General features: G+C 41.6%; 1 protein-coding gene across 5 annotated transcripts in view; it reads right to left on the bottom strand.

The window, feature by feature from the left end:
* The window catches only part of SH3KBP1 (SH3 domain containing kinase binding protein 1), a 395797-nt gene that overhangs the window by 100290 nt on the left and 269708 nt on the right, over positions 1 to 25799 (bottom strand). For 4 of the 5 annotated variants that reach the window (XR_006388136.1, XM_044283978.1, XM_044283980.1 and 1 more), the window contains one exon: positions 2514 to 2589. Coding sequence is in view for 4 of the 5 variants with exons in the window: in XM_044283978.1 (XP_044139913.1) it covers positions 2514 to 2589 (76 nt within the window). In the remaining variant the exon portion in view is untranslated. Of the gene's footprint in view, positions 1 to 2513; positions 2590 to 21686; positions 21767 to 25799 lie in introns of those variants that run through there. The other variant, XM_044283981.1, reaches the window with a different exon arrangement.

Here is a 25799-nt window from a genome sequence, read left to right as displayed (position 1 = left end):
TCCATGGCTTCACCAAATGTATCCAACTTCACGCCAAATAACTAACATAAATACATTGATAAATCTGCTTTCCATCTATTACAAAGCTGGTTGCCTGCAGCCATCACGAGGGGCTCAGTGCACAGGAATTTATGCATTTACAAAAGACTGAAATGGAAGCTGTAATAATCTTTTTACACAGAGCTAGTGGAAGCTCCATAAAAAAAATACAGTATTTTGATATTCGAAAGAGAAGGAGTTCAGCGACGGATCTAATGTCACCCATTTGCACCGGCATGATTACAATCGGATGCTAACAGAATGAGGAAGGAGCAGAAAGCTGCAAGAAAGCCTTCTCACACAAGCTGATAGGCGGGTGTCACAGGTGTTGGATCCCAAACAGATACTGATGCCCTATTCAAAGAATAGGTCACCAGTTAGAAAGATTCGGAAAACCCCATCCACAGTCTGTAAACTTAGGATGCATGCCATGAACATATGTCTGATTTCATCTTTGGCACACAATGATGAGCCAAACTGGCCATAAAGATGTCACCTGACTAAAATTGGCATGTCTTGATAATGACTGTGTACAAATATTTAATTGGTTTCTTATGAGATCTTATGAGTTTCTATGTCCCTGTGGAAAGGATGAACTATACAAATACAACTGTAGCTTGATTGGTTGATGAACCTATACACTAGGGTTTCCACGTTTCTTAGCCCGTGATCTCAGGAATGACAGAGTTCATGGGTTTCCCAGAATTCAGCAACAAAATGATCTGTCACTTTTACAACAGGGACGTCAAACTGATTTCTCAGAAATGCTTTGCAAAGCAGTATATATGTCCAGGCCAAATTATAGCACTGGACAAGACCTATATAATGCTTTACCCTCCCAACAACAGCTGCTTTGAGGCAGGAGTTAGGGGTTCTCCAGGAGGGTAGACATTTATCAGGGGTTCCTCTGCTGTGAAATCACTGCCTTGCACTATAAAACTCTAAAAATAGGACTGTAAGCCGGTTTTGTAACCTCTATTGTGAAATGGGCAGAGACTAATTTGAAGACACATCCAAAAATAAAGGCAGTGTAGGAGGACGGAGCAGGAGACAGATCTACTCTGGACCAGCAAAAAAAGCTTAAATGGGAAGGGCTTTTATAGGCTGAAGAAGGTGGAGCACCTTCCGGACACGCAGTTTAATAAGAGAGTGGAGCTTGCCAAGTGTGACGTCCTCGTCTAGAAAAGACTTTCATGCCAACATTAATTTCTGGGTGTTAAGCTTTTTAGTGAAATTGTTTTAGTTCATATAAGACAGTACTGTCAATTTAAGAATGCTCGCTGCTAAAGCCAACATCTGCATAACTTCCATCATTTTCATCCTGTGCTTATGTCCTACCATGCACTATATTCAGTATATAGTTACAATGGAAAATACTAAGGACACTTCCTAAAAGTAGAGGTTGGGTGCAGCAGCACTTGCCTTCTCAACATTGCTCATTGCTTGCTCTCAACACATTAGGACATGTGCTTTAATGTTCTAAAGGGAATCAAAGTGCATTATCAGCTCCCGTCATACCAGAGAGGAAAAAGTGTAGAAACCCAGAGAAACTTCAAGAAAAAAAAACATTAACAAAAATGGAAGGAATGACATTTACTAATAACAGCGTGAATGCTCTAACAAAAAAACATTGCGTGGGAAATGATAGTTATTTTACACCAACCACTCTAAAATGTTATTTCTCCTCAATCCTGGGCTCCCTCCATGCAAAGCTGTAAAGATGGTGCGCCTGCGGTGAATGTGCATAAGGGTTGATGCCGCAGATAAACATTCTTCAGTCAGCTATTTGTTGTGGGTGAGTGCCCTTTCTAAGACTGAAAGTCATTGCCTAGAGGCTTCCTGGTAGAATAAAGCATGTATAATCTGATCAACGGGTATGGTTCGGTTAACTAGTAGACTTTCTCAGTGGTTTTATCGTTGCTGCCACCTTTTTGTGCGACTAGAGCATTCACAGGATAGAGGCAACTCGGTTGTCAGTTTACAACAGGCACGCATTTTTGCTCGGAAAACCCAGAGTGTAAAGGTCCATATCACAACATTAGTTGATGAAAAACCTACGTTGTATTTTACTGAATTCAAGTCCAGGCTGTAGAATTTCACAGTCATGGGAAGGAAAAGCTCTACAAAAAAATGTTCTACAGTAGTGGTGTCCCTATGGGGGAAACATCAGATGAGTTTGTACCCCTTCATAGCAAACCTAGGCAGGTTATCTTTTGCCTATGCACACAGAGAAGTGGCTACGTTTCGAAAGGCATGTTATCACAATGATGTCAACTCAATAAACTGGTTGGAAGATCCCCCAAACCTAGGAAGCCAGGCAGACATGGGAGTGGGAACTTATGAAGACTCTACGGCACTATGGGGGCGCTGTATGGCACTTCTGGGAACTGGATTGTGCTTTGCATATACAGGGGCACTGTAAAACGGGTACATGAAATGTTAGATACGATGTTCTTTACAAGAAGAGAACTTACTTTTTGATTTATTTTCTGATTCCATCTTCAGAGATTCTTGGGATGTCATAGTTGGTGGAAGTTTTTTCACCATGGTCTGCAAGAAAAGAAATATTTGAAACTTTTGATTGTGTCGATCTAAAATGCAAACCAAAGGACATTTTTCTTTACAGTCAGCATTGTACAGTAAGTAGACATGGGTGGGGGGAATTACCCAGAATTTAGAGCTCAACTAAAACTCTGTTTACACTGCCATAAATGGTGGGAAATGCTTGCTGTGATTATGCCAAATGTTTCTATAGACAACTAATCACCTGCCATATGCCAAAAGAGTCTGCGCAGCATGAATCATCATCACTTTTTTTAAACTGAATGGTGAAGTGTAGTTAATTATACATGTTTTTCAATAAAAAGATTTCTTGAAATATATACGGTATATACCTGTCATGATCAGTGTGGGGCGGAACTCCACACTAAACACAGGAGGGAAGGGGAACCGTAACTGGGCCTGGACACTAGGGAAGAAACAGGTCATCTCATAGACAACCCTAATCCGGGCCCTGACTACATATCAATATGAATATGACCATGAAGGTAGGAATATTTATAAGCAGGATACCTAGGCCCTGATTTCGCTATAAGGCCCTGGAATAAGTGTAGGACCATTCATACGTCTCCTGTCAGCCACACGCTTATACCTTAAATCAACAATAAAAGAGTCAGTCCTGTATCCTCACACGGACAGATTGCTTGTGCTGCTGCTGGTTCCGGAGTAGTGTGGTAGGTGTATCACACTGGAAATGCAGGTAATGAGAGTTTTTGGAACCGCGCTGCTCTGGACTATAATCTCCGGTCAATAGTGGATGGTGCCGGGCTCCAACACCTTTCCTTTCCACCCAAAAAAGGTCCAATCTTCCACAGATGGTTTCCTCTATAGGGTTCAAGGAAATTGATACAATAGTGAAGCACCCTTTGGCTTTATTTTATTAAAAGGTTGTAGTCGCCCCTGAAGAAGCGAGGCAGCGAAACCCGGGTCGGGCAGAAACCAGACGATTGTATCTATTGATATATGCCTTTTGTTGATCGACTCTTGTGAGTACAATAAAACCTTTTAATAACATCAAGCCAAAGGGTGCTTCACTATTGTATCAATTTCCTTGAACCCTATAGAGGAAACCATCTGTGGAAGATTGGACCTTTTTTGGGTGGAAAGGAAAGGTGTTGGAGCCCGGCACCATCCACTATTGACCGGAGATTATAGTCCAGAGCAGCGCGGTTCCAAAAACTCTCATTACACGCTTATACCTGTTGCCCATCTTTTTCAGGTTATTTTGAAGATGAAAATCATTCCTCCTCAGGAATACCGGAAGTTTGAAAATCTGAAAATGTGCCAAACTGTGGATGGAATCGATATGCCCCAAAAAACGACGACTTATCAGTGGATTCCTGACTACGGTTATTAATGGCGAACTCAGCTAACGACAAGACCGAAGACCACTCTTCCTGGTTCTCCAAAAACAAAACATCTTAAGTAAGTCTCCAGATTATAATTGGTGTGCTCCGTCTGTCCGTTCGACTGAGGATGAAAAGCGGAAGAAAAGGACAATTGTACCCCCAGTTGAGTACAGAACGCTTTTCAGAATCTGGAAACAAACTGAGTCCCCCGATCAGACAAAACATCAGAGGGAATGCCATGTAGTTTCACAATGTTATCGACAAACACCTGTGCAAGAGTTTTGGCATTAGGTAGAGCAGGCAATGCTATAAAATGCACCATTTTGCTAAACTGATCAACTACCACCAGGATCACGGTATTCCTCCCCAGGAATAAGTATAGGACCAGAGACAACCCATTCCTCCCCAGATGAACGAATGGAAGTCTCTGTCTCAGGCCCAGATACAACAGGGAATATAACAAATACAAACAAACGCAACACTTAACTTCTGTAGAGATGGAACAACAGGAACACCAGGGAGGGTCTCACACCAGCTCAGCAAAACCCAACTGAAGCTATCAACCGCATCGTCAGAAGGGTGGGGTGAGACTATAAAGGGTAGAAGTGATGACCACTAAGCATCAGCCGAGAAAAGGGAAGTGGTTATTAACCCTATCAACAATAAATCAAGAAAAATCAAGGAGGCTGTTAGATTCCTCTACGCTCAGCCAATCTCCTTGATTTCCTGACATCAGTCACATGAGGGACCGTGACAGTACCCACCCTTCTATGGGTGAACTCCAGGCACCTAGGATTGACCTTATCAGGATGGGCTCTGTGAAAGACCTTCATCAGACGATTCGCATTAACATCGGCTGCTGGAACCCACATCCTCTCCTCTGGTCCGTAACCCTTCCAGTGGACGAGATACTGGAGGGATCTACAGAGAACGCAGGAGTCCTCAATCCTGCTGATTTGAAATTCTAAATTACCATCCACCATGACAGGAGCGGGAGGCAAGGTGGATGGCTCAACGGGTTCGACACATTTCTTCAACAACGACTTATGAAAAACATACATTTTCAAAGCCTGAGAAAGTTCAAGATGGCAGTGATCTTATATGGGCCAATAAATCTTGGGTCCAACTTCAAGAAGGTACCTTAAGCTTAATGTTTCTTGTGGACAGCCACACAGAATCACCCATTCTGAGGTCCGGACCATTCATACGTCTCCTGTCAGCCACACGCTTATACCTGTTGCCCATCTTTTTCAGGTTATTTTGAAGATGAAAATCATTCCTCCTCAGGAATACCAGAAGTTTAAAAATCAGAAAATGTGCCAAACTGTGGATGGAATCCATATGCCCCAAAAAACGACGACTTATCAGTGGATTCCTGACTACGGTTATTAATGGCGAACTCAGCTAACGACAAGACCGAAGACCACTCTTCCTGGTTCTCCAAAAACAAAACATCTTAAGTAAGTCTCCAGATTATAATTGGTGTGCTCCGTCTGTCCGTTCGACTGAGGATGAAAAGCGGAAGAAAAGGACAATTGTACCCCCAGTCGAGTACAGAACGCTTTTCAGAATCTGGAAACAAACTGAGTCCCCCGATCAGACAAAACATCAGAGGGAATGCCATGTAGTTTCACAATGTTATCGACAAACACCTGTGCAAGAGTTTTGGCATTAGGTAGAGCAGGCAATGCTATAAAATGCGCCATTTTGCTAAACCGATCAACTACCACCAGGATCACGGTTTTTCAGAAGAATTTCGTAAATCCATGACAAAGTCCAAGGTCTGGACGGGATGGGTAATGGAAGAAAAGATCCAGAAGGCCGAGTATGTGTCACCTTAGCACGAGCACAGGTACAACAGGCTGACACATAGTCCTCAACACACTTACGCAGCCCCGTCCACCAAAATCTGCGTGAGATGAGATCGACAGTGGATCTACTCCCAGGGTGTCCAGCCAAGACAGTACAGTGATGTTCCTCAAATACCTTATGACGTAAGTCTGAAGGAACAAACAATTTCCCTGGAGGACAAGAGTCCGGAGCATCCTCGTGGGCCTCCAACACCTTAGCCTCAAGATCAGGATATAGGGCAGATATGACTACCCCTTCAGACAAAATAGGACTAGGATCTTTAGAATCATTCCCCTCCAGGAAAGCTGTGCGACAAAGCTTCTGCCTTGACATTCTTAACCCCAGGGCAGTAGGTGACAATGAAGTTAAAGGGAAAACTTTTTTTTTTTGTCTCCTTAAAATCCTAATGCTGCGATTTCTCAATATATAGGGCTATTACTCCGTTTGGTTCAGTAGTTATATAAAAAAACGGACTTTTATAATATGCAAATTACCCCTCTAGCAGCAGGTAGGGGTAAGCGTCCTCCACTGAGTGCGCCCGCGCCAACTGAAGACCGGCGCGAGATTTAAAACGCAGACAGGGCCAGTCAGAGAACGAGCGCGTCCTGCTGGCCCTGTCAATCAACATGAGGAGGGGGCGTCATTATGAATAGAGAATGCGGCTGCTAGCAGCAGGTAGCCGCCCTACCTGCTGCTAGAGAGGTAATTTGCATATTATAAAAGTCAGTTTTTTTATATAACTACTGAACCAAATGGAGTAATGGCCCTATATATTGAGAAATCGCAGCATAAGGATTTTAAGGAGACCAAAAAAAAATAAAAAATAGTTTAGTGGCGTGACAGAAGCCCTTTAATGGCTGTGTGTTAAGTTATTTTGAGGGCACACTAAATTTACCCTGATATACAAGCTGTACACTGACTACTGTACATTGTATCAAAGTGTCCTATCTTCAGTGTTGTCCCATAAAAAGATATAATAAAATATTAACAAAAATGTGAGGGGTATACTCACTTTTGTGAGATACTGTATGTACCATAATTTTGTTTCACCGCTTTTAAAAAAAATAAATCACAGAGTTAGACAAATTAAAAAATTGAAAACATTAATTTGTCACGGGCATAATATTATGGCGCAAAATAAACCTATCCTAATATATCTGCCACAGAGCATGAAGTATGCACCGTATGGCATGTAAGCGTGCCCTCTGACTGTAGAGGGAAGATACTGATGTAACCATGCAGACTGGTAATTTGAGAAAGCAAGCTGAGATATTAGCTATATAATGTACACCCATTGAGATACACTGTTTGTCAAGCACTGGTATTGAATAAAAGCATATTTTAAAAAAAAATTAGGGGCTTATTTTTTGTGTGACTGGTTGTAGCATTTCTTTGCACCATTTTGGTGTACATATAGTTTATTGTATCACCTTTATTCATTCTTTTTGAGAAGAACAGCAAGTCTGCCATTGATTTTCGATGTTTTCACACTATGCAAAATTAGGTTTAAAAAATGTTATCTTTTATTGTTTTATCTTTTAATGTTACTACTGGGACAGTGCCACACATATATTTTTTATTTAATCAAATTTTTTTACTATTTAAAGAAATATTTTATTTTTAACTGAAAATATTTCTTTCTTCTCCTCTAAAAGAGGTGTCCTCTCAATGCATTTTACTGCTGGTTAGTCGGAGCACAGAGTCGGAATGCATGTGAGTATGAAGATAAAAATTTCATAACCGGACTCAACGCCCCTTACACTATACATCGCTTAGGCCAGGTTCACATTGGCGTTATTGAATACCGTTATAGGTTCCGTTATAACAGAGCTATAACGGAATTCTAGGACGGAATGCAAAACAGAAACCTTTAAGAGGCATTCCGTTTTGCTCCGTCCTAATACATGTCTTTGGGGGCACATAACAGTTCTGTTTGTTTCTGTTATACATGATGGAAAAAATAGTCCTGTCGTGAACCCGGCCTTACTTTAGTTTGAGGGCTGTTTTAGAGCTGACATCTAAACTATTAGGCCATGACTTTCACAGATAGATCTTTGTATGTACTTACCTCTGTATGGTGTTTTATCTGTAAAATTCTCTCTAAATCCAAGAGAAAAATAACTTCATTAGAGGCCATATTACAGAGGTATTCTGCTTCTAGGGAAGCCATACAGAGGCACCATACTTGTTTCCATCTCTACTGGCTCTTGTACACATGCCTATGTTTAATGTTTTATTGAGAATTTTAACCTAATCCTGATTCTTACTATTGCAGGTGTTTATATCGTCGTTACTATTGTAAGTAATGGCCCTATATATTCTCTCTAAATCCAAGAGAAAAATAACTTCATTAGAGGCCATATTACAGAGGTATTCTGCTTCTAGGGAAGCCATACAGAGGCACCATACTTGTTTCCATCTCTACTGGCTCTTGTACACATGCCTATGTTTAATGTTTTATTGAGAATTTTAACCTAATCCTGATTCTTACTATTGCAGGTGTTTATATCGTCGTTACTATTGTGCTTTTGTCTCTTACTTGCTTCATTTTTTATTTTAGATGTATTCGAGCAAGATATGAAATCCTTTCAAGGGTGAATATGTAACATGAACATGAAAGAAACTTGAGGAACATAATTACAGGAAAAAAATATCACAAAAGATATCTTGCGGCACTCAATCATTGGACTTTAGTCTATACAAGGTGATCCAGGTTGCATTTATAGGCACCGCGGATACAAACCAATGCCAGTCAATTACTAGGTTACACTTCTGGTTATTGTGTGTAAATGGCTGCACTTGGAGAGCTCATTAACTGCTTGGGCATAGAATGAAACTACCATAAGAAGCCTGTTATTTGTATATTCACATCTGTGCACCCACTCAAATACTGTGTATATTGGAAAGCCTGATTGTGTCTTATTATTCAGCCTGCTTACCAAGATAAACACAGCTGACAGTTTCTCTGACAGCTCCATGAGATTAGCTCTCTAAACATCAGCCAGACCAAGCAGCGCGCTGACTTCTTCCAATGAAGATTCCTACAGTCTCCAAAGAGCCGTTGTTAAAATATAAAATTGTCAGAATCGGAGCTGCATAACGAAGTGATAGATAAGTGCGCAAAAAAACCCAAAACACAGACAAAAATTCTGCCCATAGTAATTAACTAAACATTATCACTTTTTTATCCTGGATGTCTGTAATCATTTGTGACCGATGTAATTAGCCCTCATTCATTTTAAACTATGCTGAGGTAGTGGTACTGCCAAATGGGATGCCATTTCTCGCCTTGTAATTAACTCTTTGCAGCTTTCGGGCTATACTTGGACTGATGGCTATTACATTCTCAGAACAAGTGAATGAACGTTTTGATACTGGCACAGGATGGGAATTCAAGCTGCGAGATGAATAGTGGTTTTGGAAAAGCAGCCAGCAGCCTTGCAGGGAAGATGTTGGTTGTGTTCTCCCCAGGTTTATCAGTCTCAGAGTAGAATTAGTCATTTCTTTGTTTTCATTACTGATATGGAAATTCATGAATGTTTCATGAGCAACAAGTAGCAGTGAGCAATTATTTTATAATTTGGAACATTACCAGCAGATTCATTAGGAAGCTTCTAAGCCATTGATCAGCTTTTTATATAAATGCAGGAAAATTAAGCTGGTTAATATGACAAATACTGCTGCGTAGCCCTGCAGTCTCTGTAAATTGGCGGCTGTCCTTACGCCTGAAGGTCATTCAACCAAAATAAAAAAGACACATAGAAATACCATGTTCCCCAATGCTGACCTGAAACATGGTGATTACAGTATCTGTCTACACAGCATCGACTACTGTAAGCAATCTGCCTACACTTTTATTTTTTCATAAATCAATAGTATAAGAGAAGATAAGAAAGTTTATAATATATATTTTTACAGAAAAATGCCTCTTTCTACACTTAGCAGACTTTTTTATTTTTCCTGTGTTAGAAGCTAACTGAAAGATTAGATTACAGCTGCAGATCATAGACATCTAGGGAGATGAGAAGGAGAGGAAGGGGGAGGGAAGCTGCTGAGAGAGAAAGAGACAAACACAGATGCTGCTGTAGCAACTAGTAAGTTTTCTATCTCACATCAGTACAAGATTCACAGCCACCCTAGTAAGTAATGCTAATATCCTGCATGCTGCTGCAGCTTCTGAGGGTGCCCTACAGAGATATATATACCTAGTCAGGAATGAATTTTGTACCCTAAAAAGAGGAACACTGGCTTTGACCTCATGTTTTTTTTCCTTCCTCTGGATAAACTTTGCAGGATAACAGGCTGAACTGGATGTATAGATGTCTTTTTTCAGCCTTACAGACTACAGTATGTCACTATGTATATAGTGGAGCAGGGAATCCTCTTCTCTCCGTGTGCTGTTTATGGGAGAAATCATATTTCTGCGCTGTACTCACAGAAAACTGACAATTAGAGACAGATCCTGCAGAGGAATAACTGGTGATAACAGTGGGCTCAGGCTTGGATACAATAATGGACATGAAGTTCCAACAGAAGACAACCAACTTAGAGATGACTATTCAGCCAATAAATAGGGGCTATCAATTATGAGTTCTCCACATATAATCCATGGATCATATTTTCAGAGTACTAAAAGTGGGCATGTACTTCATAGATGGAGGCTGTCTGAGTATAATCCTGGATCTTAAGGAAGTTTCGAGTTTTCTGAAATAAGATTTTTTTTCCCTCTCCATTTTGGACAGGCTGAGATGGTGGGTGGGGGTTGGAAATATGTGCAATTATACGTTTTTTGTACTATGCATATATATATTATAATAAAAAAAGCCTTGTATGATCTATATTGGTGGGCTGAATGAACTCCAGTCCAACAATGTTGGTACGTGTCTTTACACCAGAAACTACATAGTAATATGATAATAGCTACAACATAGGGTAGATTTTTATCAAGCCTACTATGCCAGAAATGTACAGTGCTTATGGGTACTTTTGGCAGTGTGGGCAGGTGCCAAGTCCTGCTGGAAAATGAAATCAGCATCTCCATAAAGCTTGTCAACAGAGGGAAGCATGAAGTGCTCTAAAATTTCATAGATGGCTGTGTTGACTTTGGACTTGATATAACATCGTGGAACAACACCAGCAGATGACATAGCTCCCCAAATCATCACTGACTGTGGAAACTTCACACTGGACCTCACACAACTTGGATTGTGTGCCTCTCTACTCTTTCTCCAGATTCTTGGACCTTGGTTTTCAAACTAAATGCAAAATTTACTTTCATCTGAAAACAGGACTTTGCATTACTGAGCAACAATCCAGTGCTTTTTCTCCTTAGCCCAGGTAAGATGCCTCTGACATTGTCTCTGAATCATAAGTGGCTTGACACCAAGAATGTGACAGTTTTGGCCCATGTCTAGGATACGTCTTTGTCCAGTGGCTCTTGAAAACATGACTCCAGCCGCAGTACACCCCTTGTGAATCTCCTCCAGATTTTTGAATAGCCTTTTTCTTGACAATCCTTTCGAGGCTGTAGTTATCCCTGTTGCTTGTGTACCTTTTTCTATCACACTTTTTCCTTCCATTCAACTTTTTGTGGCTCATTCTCCTGTGTCTTCTGGACCACCATCAAGTCAGCAGTCTTCCCCATGATTGAGTAGCCTACTGACCTAGACTGAGGGACCATTTAAAGGCTTTGCCTTTGCAGGTGTTTTGTGTTGATTAGCTGATTGGAGTGTGACACCATGAGTCTCAATATTGAACCTTTTCACAATATTCTAATTTTCTGAGATATTGACTTTTGGGTTTTCATCAGCTGTAAGCCATAATCATTAACATTAAAATAACTAAATACTTGAAATACATAATTCTGTATGTAATGAATCTATATAATATATTTCCCTTTTTGAACTTAATTACTAAAATAAATTAACTTTTCAATAATATTCTAATTTATTGAAATGCACATGTACTGGACAAAACCCAAGAGATCTCAACTGTTGTGATACATGATAATGAGCAGATGACGTAATGACTATTATGGATACACATACAGTAGGAAACAGTAAGCAATGTAAAAGACAATAAAACACCTAGAAGAATGTATGTACTGAATGTACTAAAAATAGTGTGCTGAGGATATTTCTCTTTATCTAGATTTTCTGTTTTTAACACATGATTTATCTATTGAGTTTTTAACCCCTTAACACATAGTGCCGTACATGTACTTCATTATGTGCCCGCAATAGTATTGATAGGGCTGCTGCGGTAGACCCGCTCCATACTAGGTGGGTGCCGACTGTATAATACATGAGGCACCCCACCACAATGACAGGGAATAGCGATAGCGCAGAAACCTGTCAATTAACTACTCAGAGGCCATGATCAACAGCGATCGCGGCATCTGTGAGGTAAGGCAGAGGGATGCAGCTCCCTCTGCTTTCTGATCTGAGCCCCTGCAGTGAAATTGTGGGTCTCTGATCAGTTATTATGACAGCCGGGGGCCTGCTGAGGGTTCTCAGGGCTGTGATAATAACTTCCCTCCTGAGCAATGCACAAGGCACAGCTCAACAGGGAGCACATCAAAATCCTATTCACCAAAAAGATCCCAGGTTCTAAATCCCTAAGGGAGCTATTATTAAATAAACAGTGAAAAAAAGTTTGAAAAAACCACTAAAATATTAGGGCGGTCATTTATTAAACAGAAATGTGCCTAAATTAGGCGTATTTCTGGTGCAGATTGCAGTGCAATCTCTGACTTCTCCCCACTCATGCTAGTTCTAAAAAAGTGGTCATGGCATGGGTGGGGAAGGGGACTGTGTCTGGTTTAGGCATAGAAAATGGTCTAAATGTAAGACAGGAAGCTGCCTTACATTTAGACTTTTGTAGAGTTATGTAGAGGCCTGTACCGTTAGGCATAGAGCTTATTAAGACCAGCATCTAAAACGCTGGTCTTAATAAATGTGCCCCTAAAAGTTTCATTCCCAATTTTAGCTATAAAAATATATAAACAATATAAAAAATAAACTTATCAAAAATAAATGCATCTGAAAATGTCTGGACTATTAAAATATTTTTTTAAATTTTCTGTGCGGTGAACGCTGTAACAGAAAAAAAAAGTTAAAACACACAATTCATTATATTTTATTCACCTCGTCCCCTCAAAAAAGTGATCAAAAACTTGTACATACCATAAAAATGGCACCAATATAAACTATAGTTCTTTCTGCAACAAAAACAAGCCCTCATACAGCAATGTAGACCAAAATATGAAAAAGAAAATGTTTATTTTTTTTATATTTTTATGTGGGATGCACAAATACAAACCAACAATGTCACATGTAATAAACTGATATCCTGGTTACCATTCAAATTGTGAAAAACCTCCGAGAACCGTTTTACTGTCCTTAAAGAAAACTGGAATTTTACATATGATAGGTTGTAAAAAGGTATCTACCCAGGAGCTGAGTCTTTCATTGAGAGACCCAGTTCCAGATATTATAGGCTTTAAAGGTAGAAGAAAAATATCCTTATAGGTTTTTGTTAATCCATAGAAAACAGGACACAAATTGTACACAAGATAGCCCAATGGACTTAAAGGGGTTGTCTCACTTCAGCAAGTAGCATTTATCATATAACATAGTAACATAGTTTATAAGGCCGATAAAAGACATCTGTCCATCCAGTTCAGCTTGTTATACTGCAAGTTGCATGTAGAGAAAGTTAATACAAGGCATTAACTAATGTATTGTGATTGTCCATATTACTTCCTTTGCTAGCTGGACCAATTTTTCCATCACATTATACACTCATTTCCATGGTTACGACCACCCTTCAAATCAAGCATCGGTGGCCGTGCTTGCACTCTAAAGAAAAAAGCACTGGCCTCTCTGGTGGCCAGGACCACAGGAGCACAGATAGGCTAGCGCTTTTTCCTATAGTGTGCAAGCACGGCCACCGATACTGGATTGAAGGGTGGTCGTAACCATGGAAACGAGAAGTATATAATGGGAAGGGAAAAAAATTCTAGCCAGCAAAGGAAGCAATATAGATAATAACAATACATTAGTTAGTGGTTTCTTTCTCTACATAATAAATGCCACTTGCTGAAGTGAGACAACCACTTTAATTTTAGAGGTGATTTGTTATTTTAGGTTCCTGTTACCTTCTATGAAGATGGAAAGCTCTGCCTCCAAAATGATGTTGCATGATGTAGTTTGATCCTATTGGATGCATATGTGTTTTTAACAGTTTCTGATAATTATGCCATGACTAAGGGGTTGGTCACTTTCTGGCTAGTGTTGACCTATGTGTATTTAAGATGATTATATGACATTTACTAATTTAGCCTTTGTTGAAATTCTGCACAATTTCTATATTTCGAATACATAGGCTTCCTTGTTTGCCAAGTATTTTATGCTGTCCACACAGAGGTCCTGTCCATAAGATGGCCGCTGATGGAGGGTCATGTGACCAGGCAGATCACCTCCATGTGATGTCTCGTGCACTGTTCGCAGTTTAGTGGAGGTGCAGTGTGCTGGGATGCAGGAGACATTTGTCTGGTCACATGACCCTCCATAAGCATAATCTTATGGACAGCGCAAAGGACTTGGCAATCAAGGGGGCATACCTAATGAAATATAAAGGCTATATTAGTAAGTGTCATATAATCATCTCATAAACACATAGCCAAAAAGTGGCCAACCCCTTAGTCATGGCATAACATGTAAATCACCAGAAGCTGTTAAAATCACATTTGCATTCAACAGGCTCAAACTACTGTACATCATGCAACATCATTTTGGAGGCAGAGCCATCCACCTGCAATGACGGTAACAGAAACCTAGACAGGAATCAATGGAGATATCAAAGGAAAAATCCCACAATTTAGTAGATATATAGCCAGTGGCCAACTGATTCATGTCCGGTTTTGGTGCAGATTTTATGCTGATTTTTGCATACAAATCTGCACCATGTGTATGTACGCTTAAAGAGCGTCTGTCAGCAGATTTGTAACTACAGTATGACACTGGCTGACCTGTTATATGTGCGCTTGGCAGCTGAAGGCATCTGAGTTGGTTGTTCAGATGTGCCTCCATTGCTGAGAACAATTATGTTTTAATGTATGGAAATGAGCCTCTAAGAGCAACGGGGGCATTGCTGTTACACCTAGAGGATCTGCTCTCTCTGCAACTGCTGCGCCCTCTGCACTTTGACAGGGCCAGACAGGGAGAGCCTCTAGGTGTAATGACAATGCCCCCGTTGCTCCTGGAGTCTCATTTGCATACATTAAAACCAAATTTTTCTCAGCAATTTGGCCACACATGAACATGGGACCAGCACAGCTGCCAAATGCACATGTAACAGGTCAGCCAGTTTCATAGGTACAAATCTGCTGACATTTGGCATTTTTTGCAGCTCGGGTGCGGACCCATTCACTTCAATGGGGCAGCAAAAGATGCAGACAGCACTCCGTGTGCTGTCCGCATCCGTTGCTCCGTTCCGTGGCCCCCGCAAAAATTATGAGGCATGTCCTATTCTTGTCCGTTTTGCTGACAAGAATAGGCATTTCTATAATAGGCCTCCTGTGTCGTTACGCAAATTGCGGAAGGCACATGGGCGGCATCCATGTTTTACAGATCCATAATTTTCAGACCGCAAAACACGGCACAGTCGTGTGAACAAGACCTTAAAAGGAACTTGTCACCATAAAAATGCTAATTAATCTGCAGGCAACATGTTATAGAGCAGGAGGAGCTGAGCAGGTGGGAACATATTGAGCATAAGTTGTAATTTATGCCTTTGTATTCAGTGATAGTCAGTTCATAGTGTTCGCCAACGAACACATGCGGGCTGCCATCTTTAGTAAGGTAGACTCACCCGTCCAGCGATGCACAGGTAAGCCCTTACCTGTGCCTGTGCCGGGAGCCGGTCTGAAATCAAACGCAGTCACAGAGAGCAGCAGTTCCGAGAACAGCCGCCGGGGGGCCTTCATCGGGCTGTTCTCGGAACTGGTTTCAGACCGGCTCCCGACACAGGCAAGGGCTTACCTGTGCATTGCCGGACGGGTGGGTCTACCTTACTAAAGATGGCAGCCCGCATGTGTTTGCTGGCGAACACTGCGAACTGACCATCACTGTTTGTATTCCTGCACATTCTGGGCTTTGAAGTCAGGGAGGTGGTCCTATCAGTGATGACAGCTATCTCTGTATACACAGTCATAGAGGGAAGGCTGTCAGTCACTGGTAGGACCGTCTCCTGGACTGGTAATGAATTAGAGTTATTTATTTCTCTGATGTATTATGTATCACTTCAAAGCTCAGAATGAGCAGGGATTTAAATGAATAATACAAGTTAGGCCAATAACTATTTATTTTTGCGTTCTAATCCACCAGAAGAAACAAAAAATTAAGAAAGAAACTGATTGTGTATTTTAGCCATTTCCGTTATTTTAGATGGAAAGAAAAGTCCTGAAAGCAATGACTTATTTTCTGTCTAAAATAACGGATCTCAGAAGGAAATGGCGAAAGACGCGAAACGAGCATAACGGATACTTAAAATACAGGAATCAATTTTTTTGGGGGGGGAATCAGAAGAACAGGAAAATAAATAGTGAGGTAAACCCGGCCTAAGGGTCCATTCACACGTCCGTCGTTTCTTTCCCGATCTGTTCAGTTTTTTGCGGAACAGATCAGGACCAGTTCTGGACCAATTCATTTTCAATGGGTCCTGGAAAAAATCGGACAACACAATGTGTGCTGTCCATTTCCGTTGTTCCGTTCCGCATGTTCGATTAAATATAAAACTTGTCCTATTCTTTTCCGCAAAAATCGGATCCTGGTACAATACAAAGTCAATGGTTCCGCAAAAAACGGATGACATTCGTATGTCATTACGTATGTCATCCGTTTTATGCGGAATCCGTTCCTGGAAATTAAATCCTGCCCACAGAAATCACGTATTCACTTTTTTTTTTTCACTTTTTTTTCCAAAGAAATCCAAACAACTTTATTTGCTTTGTGAAATTTATACATGTTTCCATTTTTTGCGGATCCGCAAAAAACTGATGACATACGGATGACATAAGAAACATTTTCAGGAACAACGGATCCGCAAAAAACGGACCGAAATTCGTGATATAGAAAAATACTGACGTGTGAATGTAGCCGAATATTGAATCTTTTCCCATACAACTATATACAATCTGCTCAGCTCCTCCTGCTCTATAACCTGCTGCCTGCATCTCATACACCAGTTCAACGTGACAGGTTCCCTTTCAGTCTCCAGATTCTGCCTGGCCAATATGAAATATCATTCTTTCCATTCAGTTTCATTATCATCCTCTATATACAGCAGGCATCCTCAAACTGCGGCCCTCCAGCTGTTGTAAAACTACAACTCCCACAATACCTTGCTGTAGGCTGCTACCTGTAGGCTGTACATGGCATGCTGGGAGTTGTAGTTTTGCAACATCTGGAGGGCCGCAGTTTGAGGATGCCTGATATACAGAATGCCTGGTGCTTTCCCCCTCCCCCATCATTATGGCCACAATAAATGCCTTGCATCTTAAAGGAGAAATCAACCCAAAATAACATGACATTGAGAAATGTCAGTAGATCACATCATGAAGTCTTTGGAGCCACCATACAGATCCACCAATGACATAATGCTGCTGATAAGGATTGGGTTTGGGTGGGTGACAAGAATAGACATTCAGCTAGGAAACTCATGTCTCAATGTAACCAACAAAACAACCACTTTGGTTATACCATACTTGCCAACTGTCCCAAATTTGCAGGGACTGTCCCTGGTTTTCAGAGATAGTCCCAGTAAATTTGCGCTGTCCAGGGCCAAAAATGTCTGGGGCTAAGGATAACCCCGCCCATAAATGGCGATTTCCAGACGGAGTTCCCAGGGGCGCGGTTTTCAATGTCCGGATTTTTAACAACCTAAAGGTTGGCAAGTATGCTATACTGGGGGTAAAATATTCAGGATTTTCTGATAAAATTGCCATTTTATGAAGAGGACAGTGTTGCTTTTAAGATCACGCAGCATGCACTAATTGAAAAGAATAGGGAGTTTCTCCCTACACATAATTAAGTAACACACTTTGTATTTAGTTAATTAAAACCATCTGTAGGCCTTTAAAAAAAAAAAAAAAAAAAAAAGAAGATGAAGAAGCATGTATGTAGTTCACAGTCAAGGCAATGCTTGCCAATTGGGACAGGCGTACTAACTTACAGTATTACTGCAGTCACGAGGCTGCTCGAATTAACTGGAATAACAGGAGACATGACAACAATTAAATGTTATATAAATAAGCTTACAAGGTTTGGCTGCATGTATCAGCAATGCAATTAAAATAATAGTACACACGTATGCACTATACTACACCCTGCCATTCCTGCTGTATAGAACAATGATGAGAACAATATGGCAAGATTATTCCAAGATTATGGAAAAAAGATAAAGAATTCTTTTAAATGTGTTTCAGGAGATCAACTACTTCTCCCTCTTCACAAACTTGTCCAGGCTCTCCTGTCCGATCTGACATCAGGCATGGGCTCAACTATCCGACACCCAGGGAGTGAACAGGTCCCAATCATCAGACCCATGCATTATACTAACTGGGCATTGGATGTTTGTCCAGGCAGCCCAACTGGCCAGCACATAGTTTTGTCTTTCCATGTCCAATCTCAGATGGTGGGAGAGTATGCCAGGACAACCCTTTAAAGGGAGAGTGCCATCGGGAAATTCCCTGATAAATCAGGCACAATGGGGGTCATCTACAAAGACCGGTGAAAGCACCACCAGCAATACTTGCGCCTGGAGTATAAACTACTCCAGCCCCTGACTAGAGTAGCATTCACTCTGCTTTTTTACCAGTTTCCATGTGTAAAAGATAGTAAATTTGTCAAGCCCTGACACAAGCATGGAGCAGAAATGCCTGTGTGACAAAATACTGTCACATGGGCATTTAAAGAGTCATAAACAGGGTCTTGCAACTTTTTTTTACTCCAAAAACTGGCGCAATACATTTTAGGACTAGCTTAGCTGACTGTAATGCTAACTTTTACTTAGTGATCCAATTGCTTCATCCTGGACAAAAAGTACTTTTAATCCATAGAAAAATGAGTAGTTAAATGGGTTGTCTCATCTAAACATTTGTGGCATATTTCTATGATATGCCACCAATGTCAGATAGGTGAGGGTCCCAGAGATGAGACCCGCACCTATCTGCAGATTGAAACCTGAAGTGAACAGATGTGCGGCCACCCTCCATTCACCTCTGGGACCCGCACCTATCTGCATATCGGAACCTGAAGTGAACAGATGTGCGACCATCCTCCATTCACCTCTGGGACCCGCACCTATCTGCAGATTGGAACCTGAAGTGAACAGATGTGCGGCCACCCGAAGTGAACTGATGTGCGACCATCCTCCATTCACCTCTGGGACCCGCACCTATCTGCATATCGGAACCTGAAGTGAACAGATGTGCAACCATCCTCCATTCACCTCTGGGACCCGCACCTATCTGCAGATCGGATCCTGAAGTGAACAGATGTGCGGCCACCCTCCATTCACCTCTGGGACCCGCACCTATCTGCATTTCGGAACCTGAAGTGAACAGATGTGCGGCCACTCTCCATTCACCTCTGGGACCCGCACCTATCTGCATATCGGAACCTGAAGTGAACAGATGTGCGGCCACCCTCCATTCACCTCTGGGACCTGCACCTATCTGCAGATCGGAACCTGAAGTGAACAGATGTGCGGCCACCCTCCATTCACCTCTGGGACCCGCACCTATCTGCATATCGGAACCTGAAGTGAACAGATGTGGGGCCACTCTCCATTCACCTCTGGGACCCGCACCTATCTGCATATCGGAACCTAAATTGAACAGATGTGCGGCCACCCTCCATTCACCTCTGGGAACCGCACCTATCTGCATATCGGAACCTGAATTGAATAGATGTGCAGCCACCCTCCATTCACCTCTGGGTCCTGCACCTATCTGCAGATCGGAACCTGAAGTGAACAGATGTGCGGCCACTCTCCGTTCACCTCTAGGACCCGCACCTATCTGCATATCGGAACCTGTAGTGAACAGATGTGCGGCCACCCTCTATTCACCTCTTGGACCCGCACCTATCTGCAGACCAGAACCCGAAGTGAACTGATGTGCGTCCACCCTCCATTCACCGATCAGGGAGTTTTGAAAGTAGCCATATGAATGGAGCGGTAGCCGCGCATGTGCAGTGTGCTCTCTTTTACTTGGTGGGCCCTATTCTCGAGATAGATGAAGGTCCCAGAGGAGGAGGGTAAGGAAGCAGGGAAGCTACTAAATAATGGTGAAGGTGGACCAAAAGAATAAAAAGCAGGGGGCGTTTACCAGGGACCAAAATATAATTTAAATAAACAAAAACAATACCAATAAATTACTACATGTATACTCCAATAATACTTCATTTGAGGGTTAACCTCTTTAACATTTAGAACCCAGAAACTTTCTTATGTCCAGTTAGTTAATATGTGGTGCTGAGCCTATACAGTTTCATACATCTTCCATACAGTGGCAGTAAACTATGTTTTTTCAGCACTTCACATAGTTTTGGCCATTAAAGTATAGGGGCACATTAGTGTTTACTCATAGTAACATAGTACATAAGGCCGAAAAAAGACATTTGTCCATCCAGTTCGGCCTGTCATCCTGCAAGTTGATCCAGAGGAAGGCAAAAAACCCCTGTGAGGTAGAAGCCAATTTTCCTCACTTTAGGGGAATAAAAATTCCTTCCCGACTCCAATCAGGCAATCAGAATAAATCCCTGGATCGACGACCCCTCTCTAGTAGCTATAGCCTGTAATATTATTACGCTCCAGAAATACATCCAGGCCCCTCGTGAATTCCTTTATTGTACTCACCATCACCACCTCCTCAGGCATAGAGTTCCATAGTCTCACTGCTCTTACCGTAAAGAATCCTCTTCTATGTTTGTGTACAAACCTTCTTTCCTCCAGATGCAGAGGATGTCCCCTCGTCACAGTCACAGTCCTGGGAATGAATAGATGTGCTGTATATGCTGACTGCACACCACAACTATGGTTTTATCAGTTTCTGGGAAAGCTGGGTGACAACGACTGCCTTACTACCGTAAGTGGCACATCTGCTTAGTTTTTGCAATGATCTCTAATACTGATTTGATTTGTAAGCTGGGAACCCTGGATGACAAGAGGCACTGTGAAAATTGCAATATCAGTTGTCACCCAAAACAGATATAACTATAATTTGCTCCCATTAGTATGATGCAGTTTGGAATTAAGCCTGATGACTCCTGATGGACCCCACTGACATCTAATGCTTCCTCCATTTCACATAGATTACTATATTAGATTACAATTTACACTTTACAGGACACTACAGGAAACAAGGATATTTTAAATTGGCTTCCTTATAAATTTGTATATAAATCCAGTAGAAAATCTAAAAAAGAACATAGTGTGGCTTATAGAACAGCAACGGCACATCTTCTCCTTCCTTGCAGAAGGATGTCACGGAAAAATAAATTGGGAAAAGATGAGCACACATCTGGAAATGCGACGCCTCGAGAAATGTGGGGAGGAAAAAAAATAATCGGAAAAACTGCCACATAAGTCAAGGCAGCGAAAGGCTTTCCTCACTAATCACTACCAGATTAATACAGTTCTTCTAATGAACATCCCTGGAAGTAGGACTACATGGAGGAGAAACTTTCAGCGTACCGTCACCTCCCTGCTAGCACTCAATGGAGTTCCTGTTTCTTTTTTCTGCTTCCTGCTCAGGCTAATACTGCCACATCATAATGCTGTAAATATGACAATCGATATAAAAAAGATGAAACATTCAAATACCTCATCTCCCATTGTGAAAAGTGGCTGCTGTGCAAAATGTCCAAGAAGTCAGAACTGCAATCCTCCTACTTCCTAAGTACACAAAGACTGACAGACACTGCCTAATACTGAGTCACACTTAGGGCCAAATGAGCTTGCAGGAAAACAAAGCTTACATTTGTTTATTACACAGGAAGCTTGGAGCAGTTTACCAGTTGAGAGACTTTACGTTGGAGGTTCCCCCCCCCCCCCCTTTTTTTTTTTTTTACGTTCTCTCTCTGAAAATGCAGCTTCAGTTCTGGTTGGGAGGATGCACCAGGAATATTTTAGCCTTTTCAGTGTGGGATGGAAACAGTTATAGCACACAGGCAAACATCGAGGACACTTCTCTAATTTATGAACAGTTCATTGCTGTTTATAAAAAAATAAATGTCATATTTATTAAAGGGGTTGTCCGGGTTCACAGCTGAACCCAGACATACCCACATTTTCACCCAGGCAGCCCCCCTAATATGAGCATCGTGTGAGGCATTTTTTTGGGAGATCCCGGGCTCTCTATAGGGACTGCTAGGTGGTGATGTCACAGACACTAATGGGTGGGCTTTAGTGCTGCCCTAGCCTGTAAAACATGGAAGGGGACGGACGGACGTGACTGCTGCAGCCAATTGCTGGCCTCACCAGTCACCTGCTGCCCTTGCAGCACATGACTATTTGTCATGACACATGAGGAGCAGGTCAGTATCAGGGAGAAGAAGGGCTTCAGCTACACTTTTGCGGAAATTTTCTGTGTGTAAATCGAAATGCAGGGCAGATTTTGAAATCTGCCAGATCTCAATTCTTTCTGTGCATTTTCATTGCGGTTTTCACGCTTTACACAGTTTGGCGACGATTCATTGACACAATCAAACCAAATCAGTGTGCAAAAATCTGCAAAAAATTTATTGTAATGTGCATCTGGCCTAAGCTTACATCCTTGCAGAAGAAAAACCACAATGTATATTGCTGAAATCTGCAGCAGCACAATCCACACCACCTTGGGCTGATTTTGCTGCGTATTTTAGTGCAGAAATGCAGTGAATTTGCCACAGATTTCACCCTTTCAGATCCACAGCACACATCAGGTTATGTGCAGATTGCTGAATGGACACAGATTTGTTTAGATTTTAGGCTCCTTTCAGACCTGCGGCCGGGCTACCGGGCGTGCAGCGTTTTTTTTCTGGCCGATTCTAGGCATATTTGCTGGGTAGCAGCCAGATCTCTGCAGGACCCCATTGTAGTTAATGGGGGCGGCAGGCATTTTGGTACATTTTGGCAATGCAGGATACAGAGAGCTCTGGCAAGCAGATTTCTGCCAGAACAGCCTGCTGGATCTCTTGTCGGAAGAGTGAAACTAGCCTTATCCACTTTGTTACTACTGTAAACAATCTAGATTTTTTGCATGCAATTCCCTAACTCAGAAAAAGCATAGCTCAACAGAAGACTCCTCTCAGTCCTAACACGGTATATGGAAAAAAGTCTTCTAAACTGGACAATAGGCTGTAGGTCAGTGCTAAATGCAGAACAGAAGCTGATTATTAAATACAGCACAGGTAAAAATAATACCGCTACCAATAAAGTAATGTTTCCTGTAATAAATGAACAGACTGATTTGTAAGGTAAGACACAGCTATTATAGGAAATTATTTTCAATAGCGCACTTCCTGGTTCAACAAAGGGAGCAGGTCAATGACACAGTGTCGGCAGGAACGACAATAGTGGGCTCATTTCCTACTGGTGCAGTCACTGTTTTCCACAGGAAACAAAATACAGTCAATCTAAAAGCAAGAACAAATGATTGTATAACCTGTAGACTGGATACAGTCTTCATATTCCAATGGAATACGCTTTGGTTCTGCTGTGCACTTCCCAGGTACTCACTGTCTTTCAAGAACGTCTGCTGAACATTTTGCACTTACAAGTGTAAGATTATGCACAAGGCAAGGAAATTGTCACGGTCCCTCAGGTGACTGATGTCAGGAAATCAAGGAGACTGGCTGAGCATGGAGGAATCTAACAGCCTCCTTGATTTCTCTTGATTCAGTGTTGATAGGGTTAATGACCACTTCCCTTTTCTCAGCTCATCACTTCTACCCTTTATAGTCTGACCCAACCCTTCTGACTATGCGGTAGATCGCTTCATTTGTGTTTGGCTGAGTTTGTCTTTGGTGTTCCTGCTCATCCGTCTCTACAGAAGTTAAGTTTTGCGTTTGTTTGTGTTTGTTATATTCCCTGTTGTTTGTATCTTGGCCTGAGACAGAGACTTCCATTCGTCCATCTGGGGAGGAATGGGTTGTCTCTGGTCCTAACCTTTTCCAGGGCCTTATAGGGATATAAAGGCCTAAGTATCCTGCATATTCCTACCTTCAAGGTCTATTCATATTGATAGATAGTTAGGGCCCGGACTAAGGTTGTCTAAAAGGTGACCTGTTTCTTTCCTAGTTTCCAGGCCCGGTTACTATTCCCCTTCCCTCCTGTGTTCAGTGTGGAGTTTCCCCCCGCACTGATTGTTACAGAAATACACCAGTACTTATTAAGGGGCCCATTTATGTATTGGTATACAACACTTGTGTGCGTATATAGGTTACAGATTTTGCAAGCCATTTTGCAACAAAATCAGTGACTTTTCCCCGATCACGCCACTTTCTCGACAGGTCTAAAAAAGGGGGCGTGTTAGTTACATAGAAACATAGAATATGTCGGCAGATAAGAACCATTTGGCCCATCTAGTCTGCCCAATATACTGAATACCATGAATAGCCCTTGGCCCTATCTTATATAAAGGATGGCCTTATACCTATCCCATGCATGCTTAACTCCTTCACTGTATTTGCAGCTACCACTTCTGCAGGAAGTCTATTCCATGCATCCACTACTCTCTCAGTGAAGTAATACTTCCTGATATTACTTTTAAACCTTTGCCCCTCTAATTAAAACGATGTCCTCTTGTAACAATTTTTCTTCTTTTAAATATTCTATCCTCTTTTACCTTGTTGATTCCCTTTATATATTTAAAAGTTTCTATCATATCCCCTCTGTCGTCTTTCTTCCAAGCTATACATGTTAAGGTCCTTTAATCTTTCCTGGTAAGTTTTATCCTGCGATCCATGTACCAGTTTAGTAGCTCTTTTCTGAACTCTCTCCAAAGTATCAATATCCTTCTGGAGATATGGTCTCCAGTACTGAGCACAATACTCCAAATGAGGTCTCACTAGTTTTCAGTAGAGCGGCATGAGCACCTCCCTCTTTCTACTGGTAATGCCTCTCCCTATACACCCAAGCATTCTGCTAGCATTTCCTGCTGCTCTATGACATTGTCTGCCTACCTTTAAGTCTTCTGAAATAATGATCCCTAAATCCCCTTCCTCAGATACTGAGGTTAGGACTGTATCACTGATTTTATATTCTGCTCTTGGGTTTTTACGCCCCAGGGGCATTACCTTGCATTTATCAACATTACATTTTAGTTGCCCGATTTTTGACCATTCCTCTAGTTTCCCTAAATTTTTTTCCATTTGATGTATCCATCCAGGAACATTAACCCGTTTACAAATCTTTGTGTCATCAGCAAAAAGACACACCTTACCATCAAGGCCTTCTGCAATATGGGTCCCAGAACAGATCCCTGAGGTACCCCACTGGTAACAAGACCTTGGTCTGAATATACTCCATTGACTACAACCCTCTGTTGTCTGTCCCTCAGCCACTGCCTAATCCATTCTACAATATGGGAGTCCAAGCACAAAGACTGCAATTTATTGATAAGCCTTCTATGTGGAACAGTATCAAAAGCCTTACTAAAGTCTAGATAAGCGATGTCTACTGCACCTCCGCCATCTATTATTTTAGTCACCCAATCAAAAAAATCTATAAGATTATTTTGACATGATCTCCCTGAAGTAAACCCATGCTGTTTTTCATCTTTCAATCCATGGGATTTTAGACGTTTCACAATCCTCTCCTTAAGTATGGTTTCCATTAATTTCCCCACTATTGATGTCAGGCTTACTGGCCTATAGTTGCCCGATTCCTCCCTACTACCTTTCTTGTGAATGGGCACAACATTTGCTAATTTTCAATCTTCTGGGACGACTCCTG

This window comes from Bufo gargarizans, chromosome 3 (genome assembly GCF_014858855.1).
Source record: "Bufo gargarizans isolate SCDJY-AF-19 chromosome 3, ASM1485885v1, whole genome shotgun sequence".
Taxonomy (NCBI): Eukaryota; Metazoa; Chordata; class Amphibia; order Anura; family Bufonidae; genus Bufo; species Bufo gargarizans.
The sequence above is the reverse complement of the archived record's forward strand: the minus strand, read 5'-3'. Positions and strand labels throughout refer to the sequence as shown.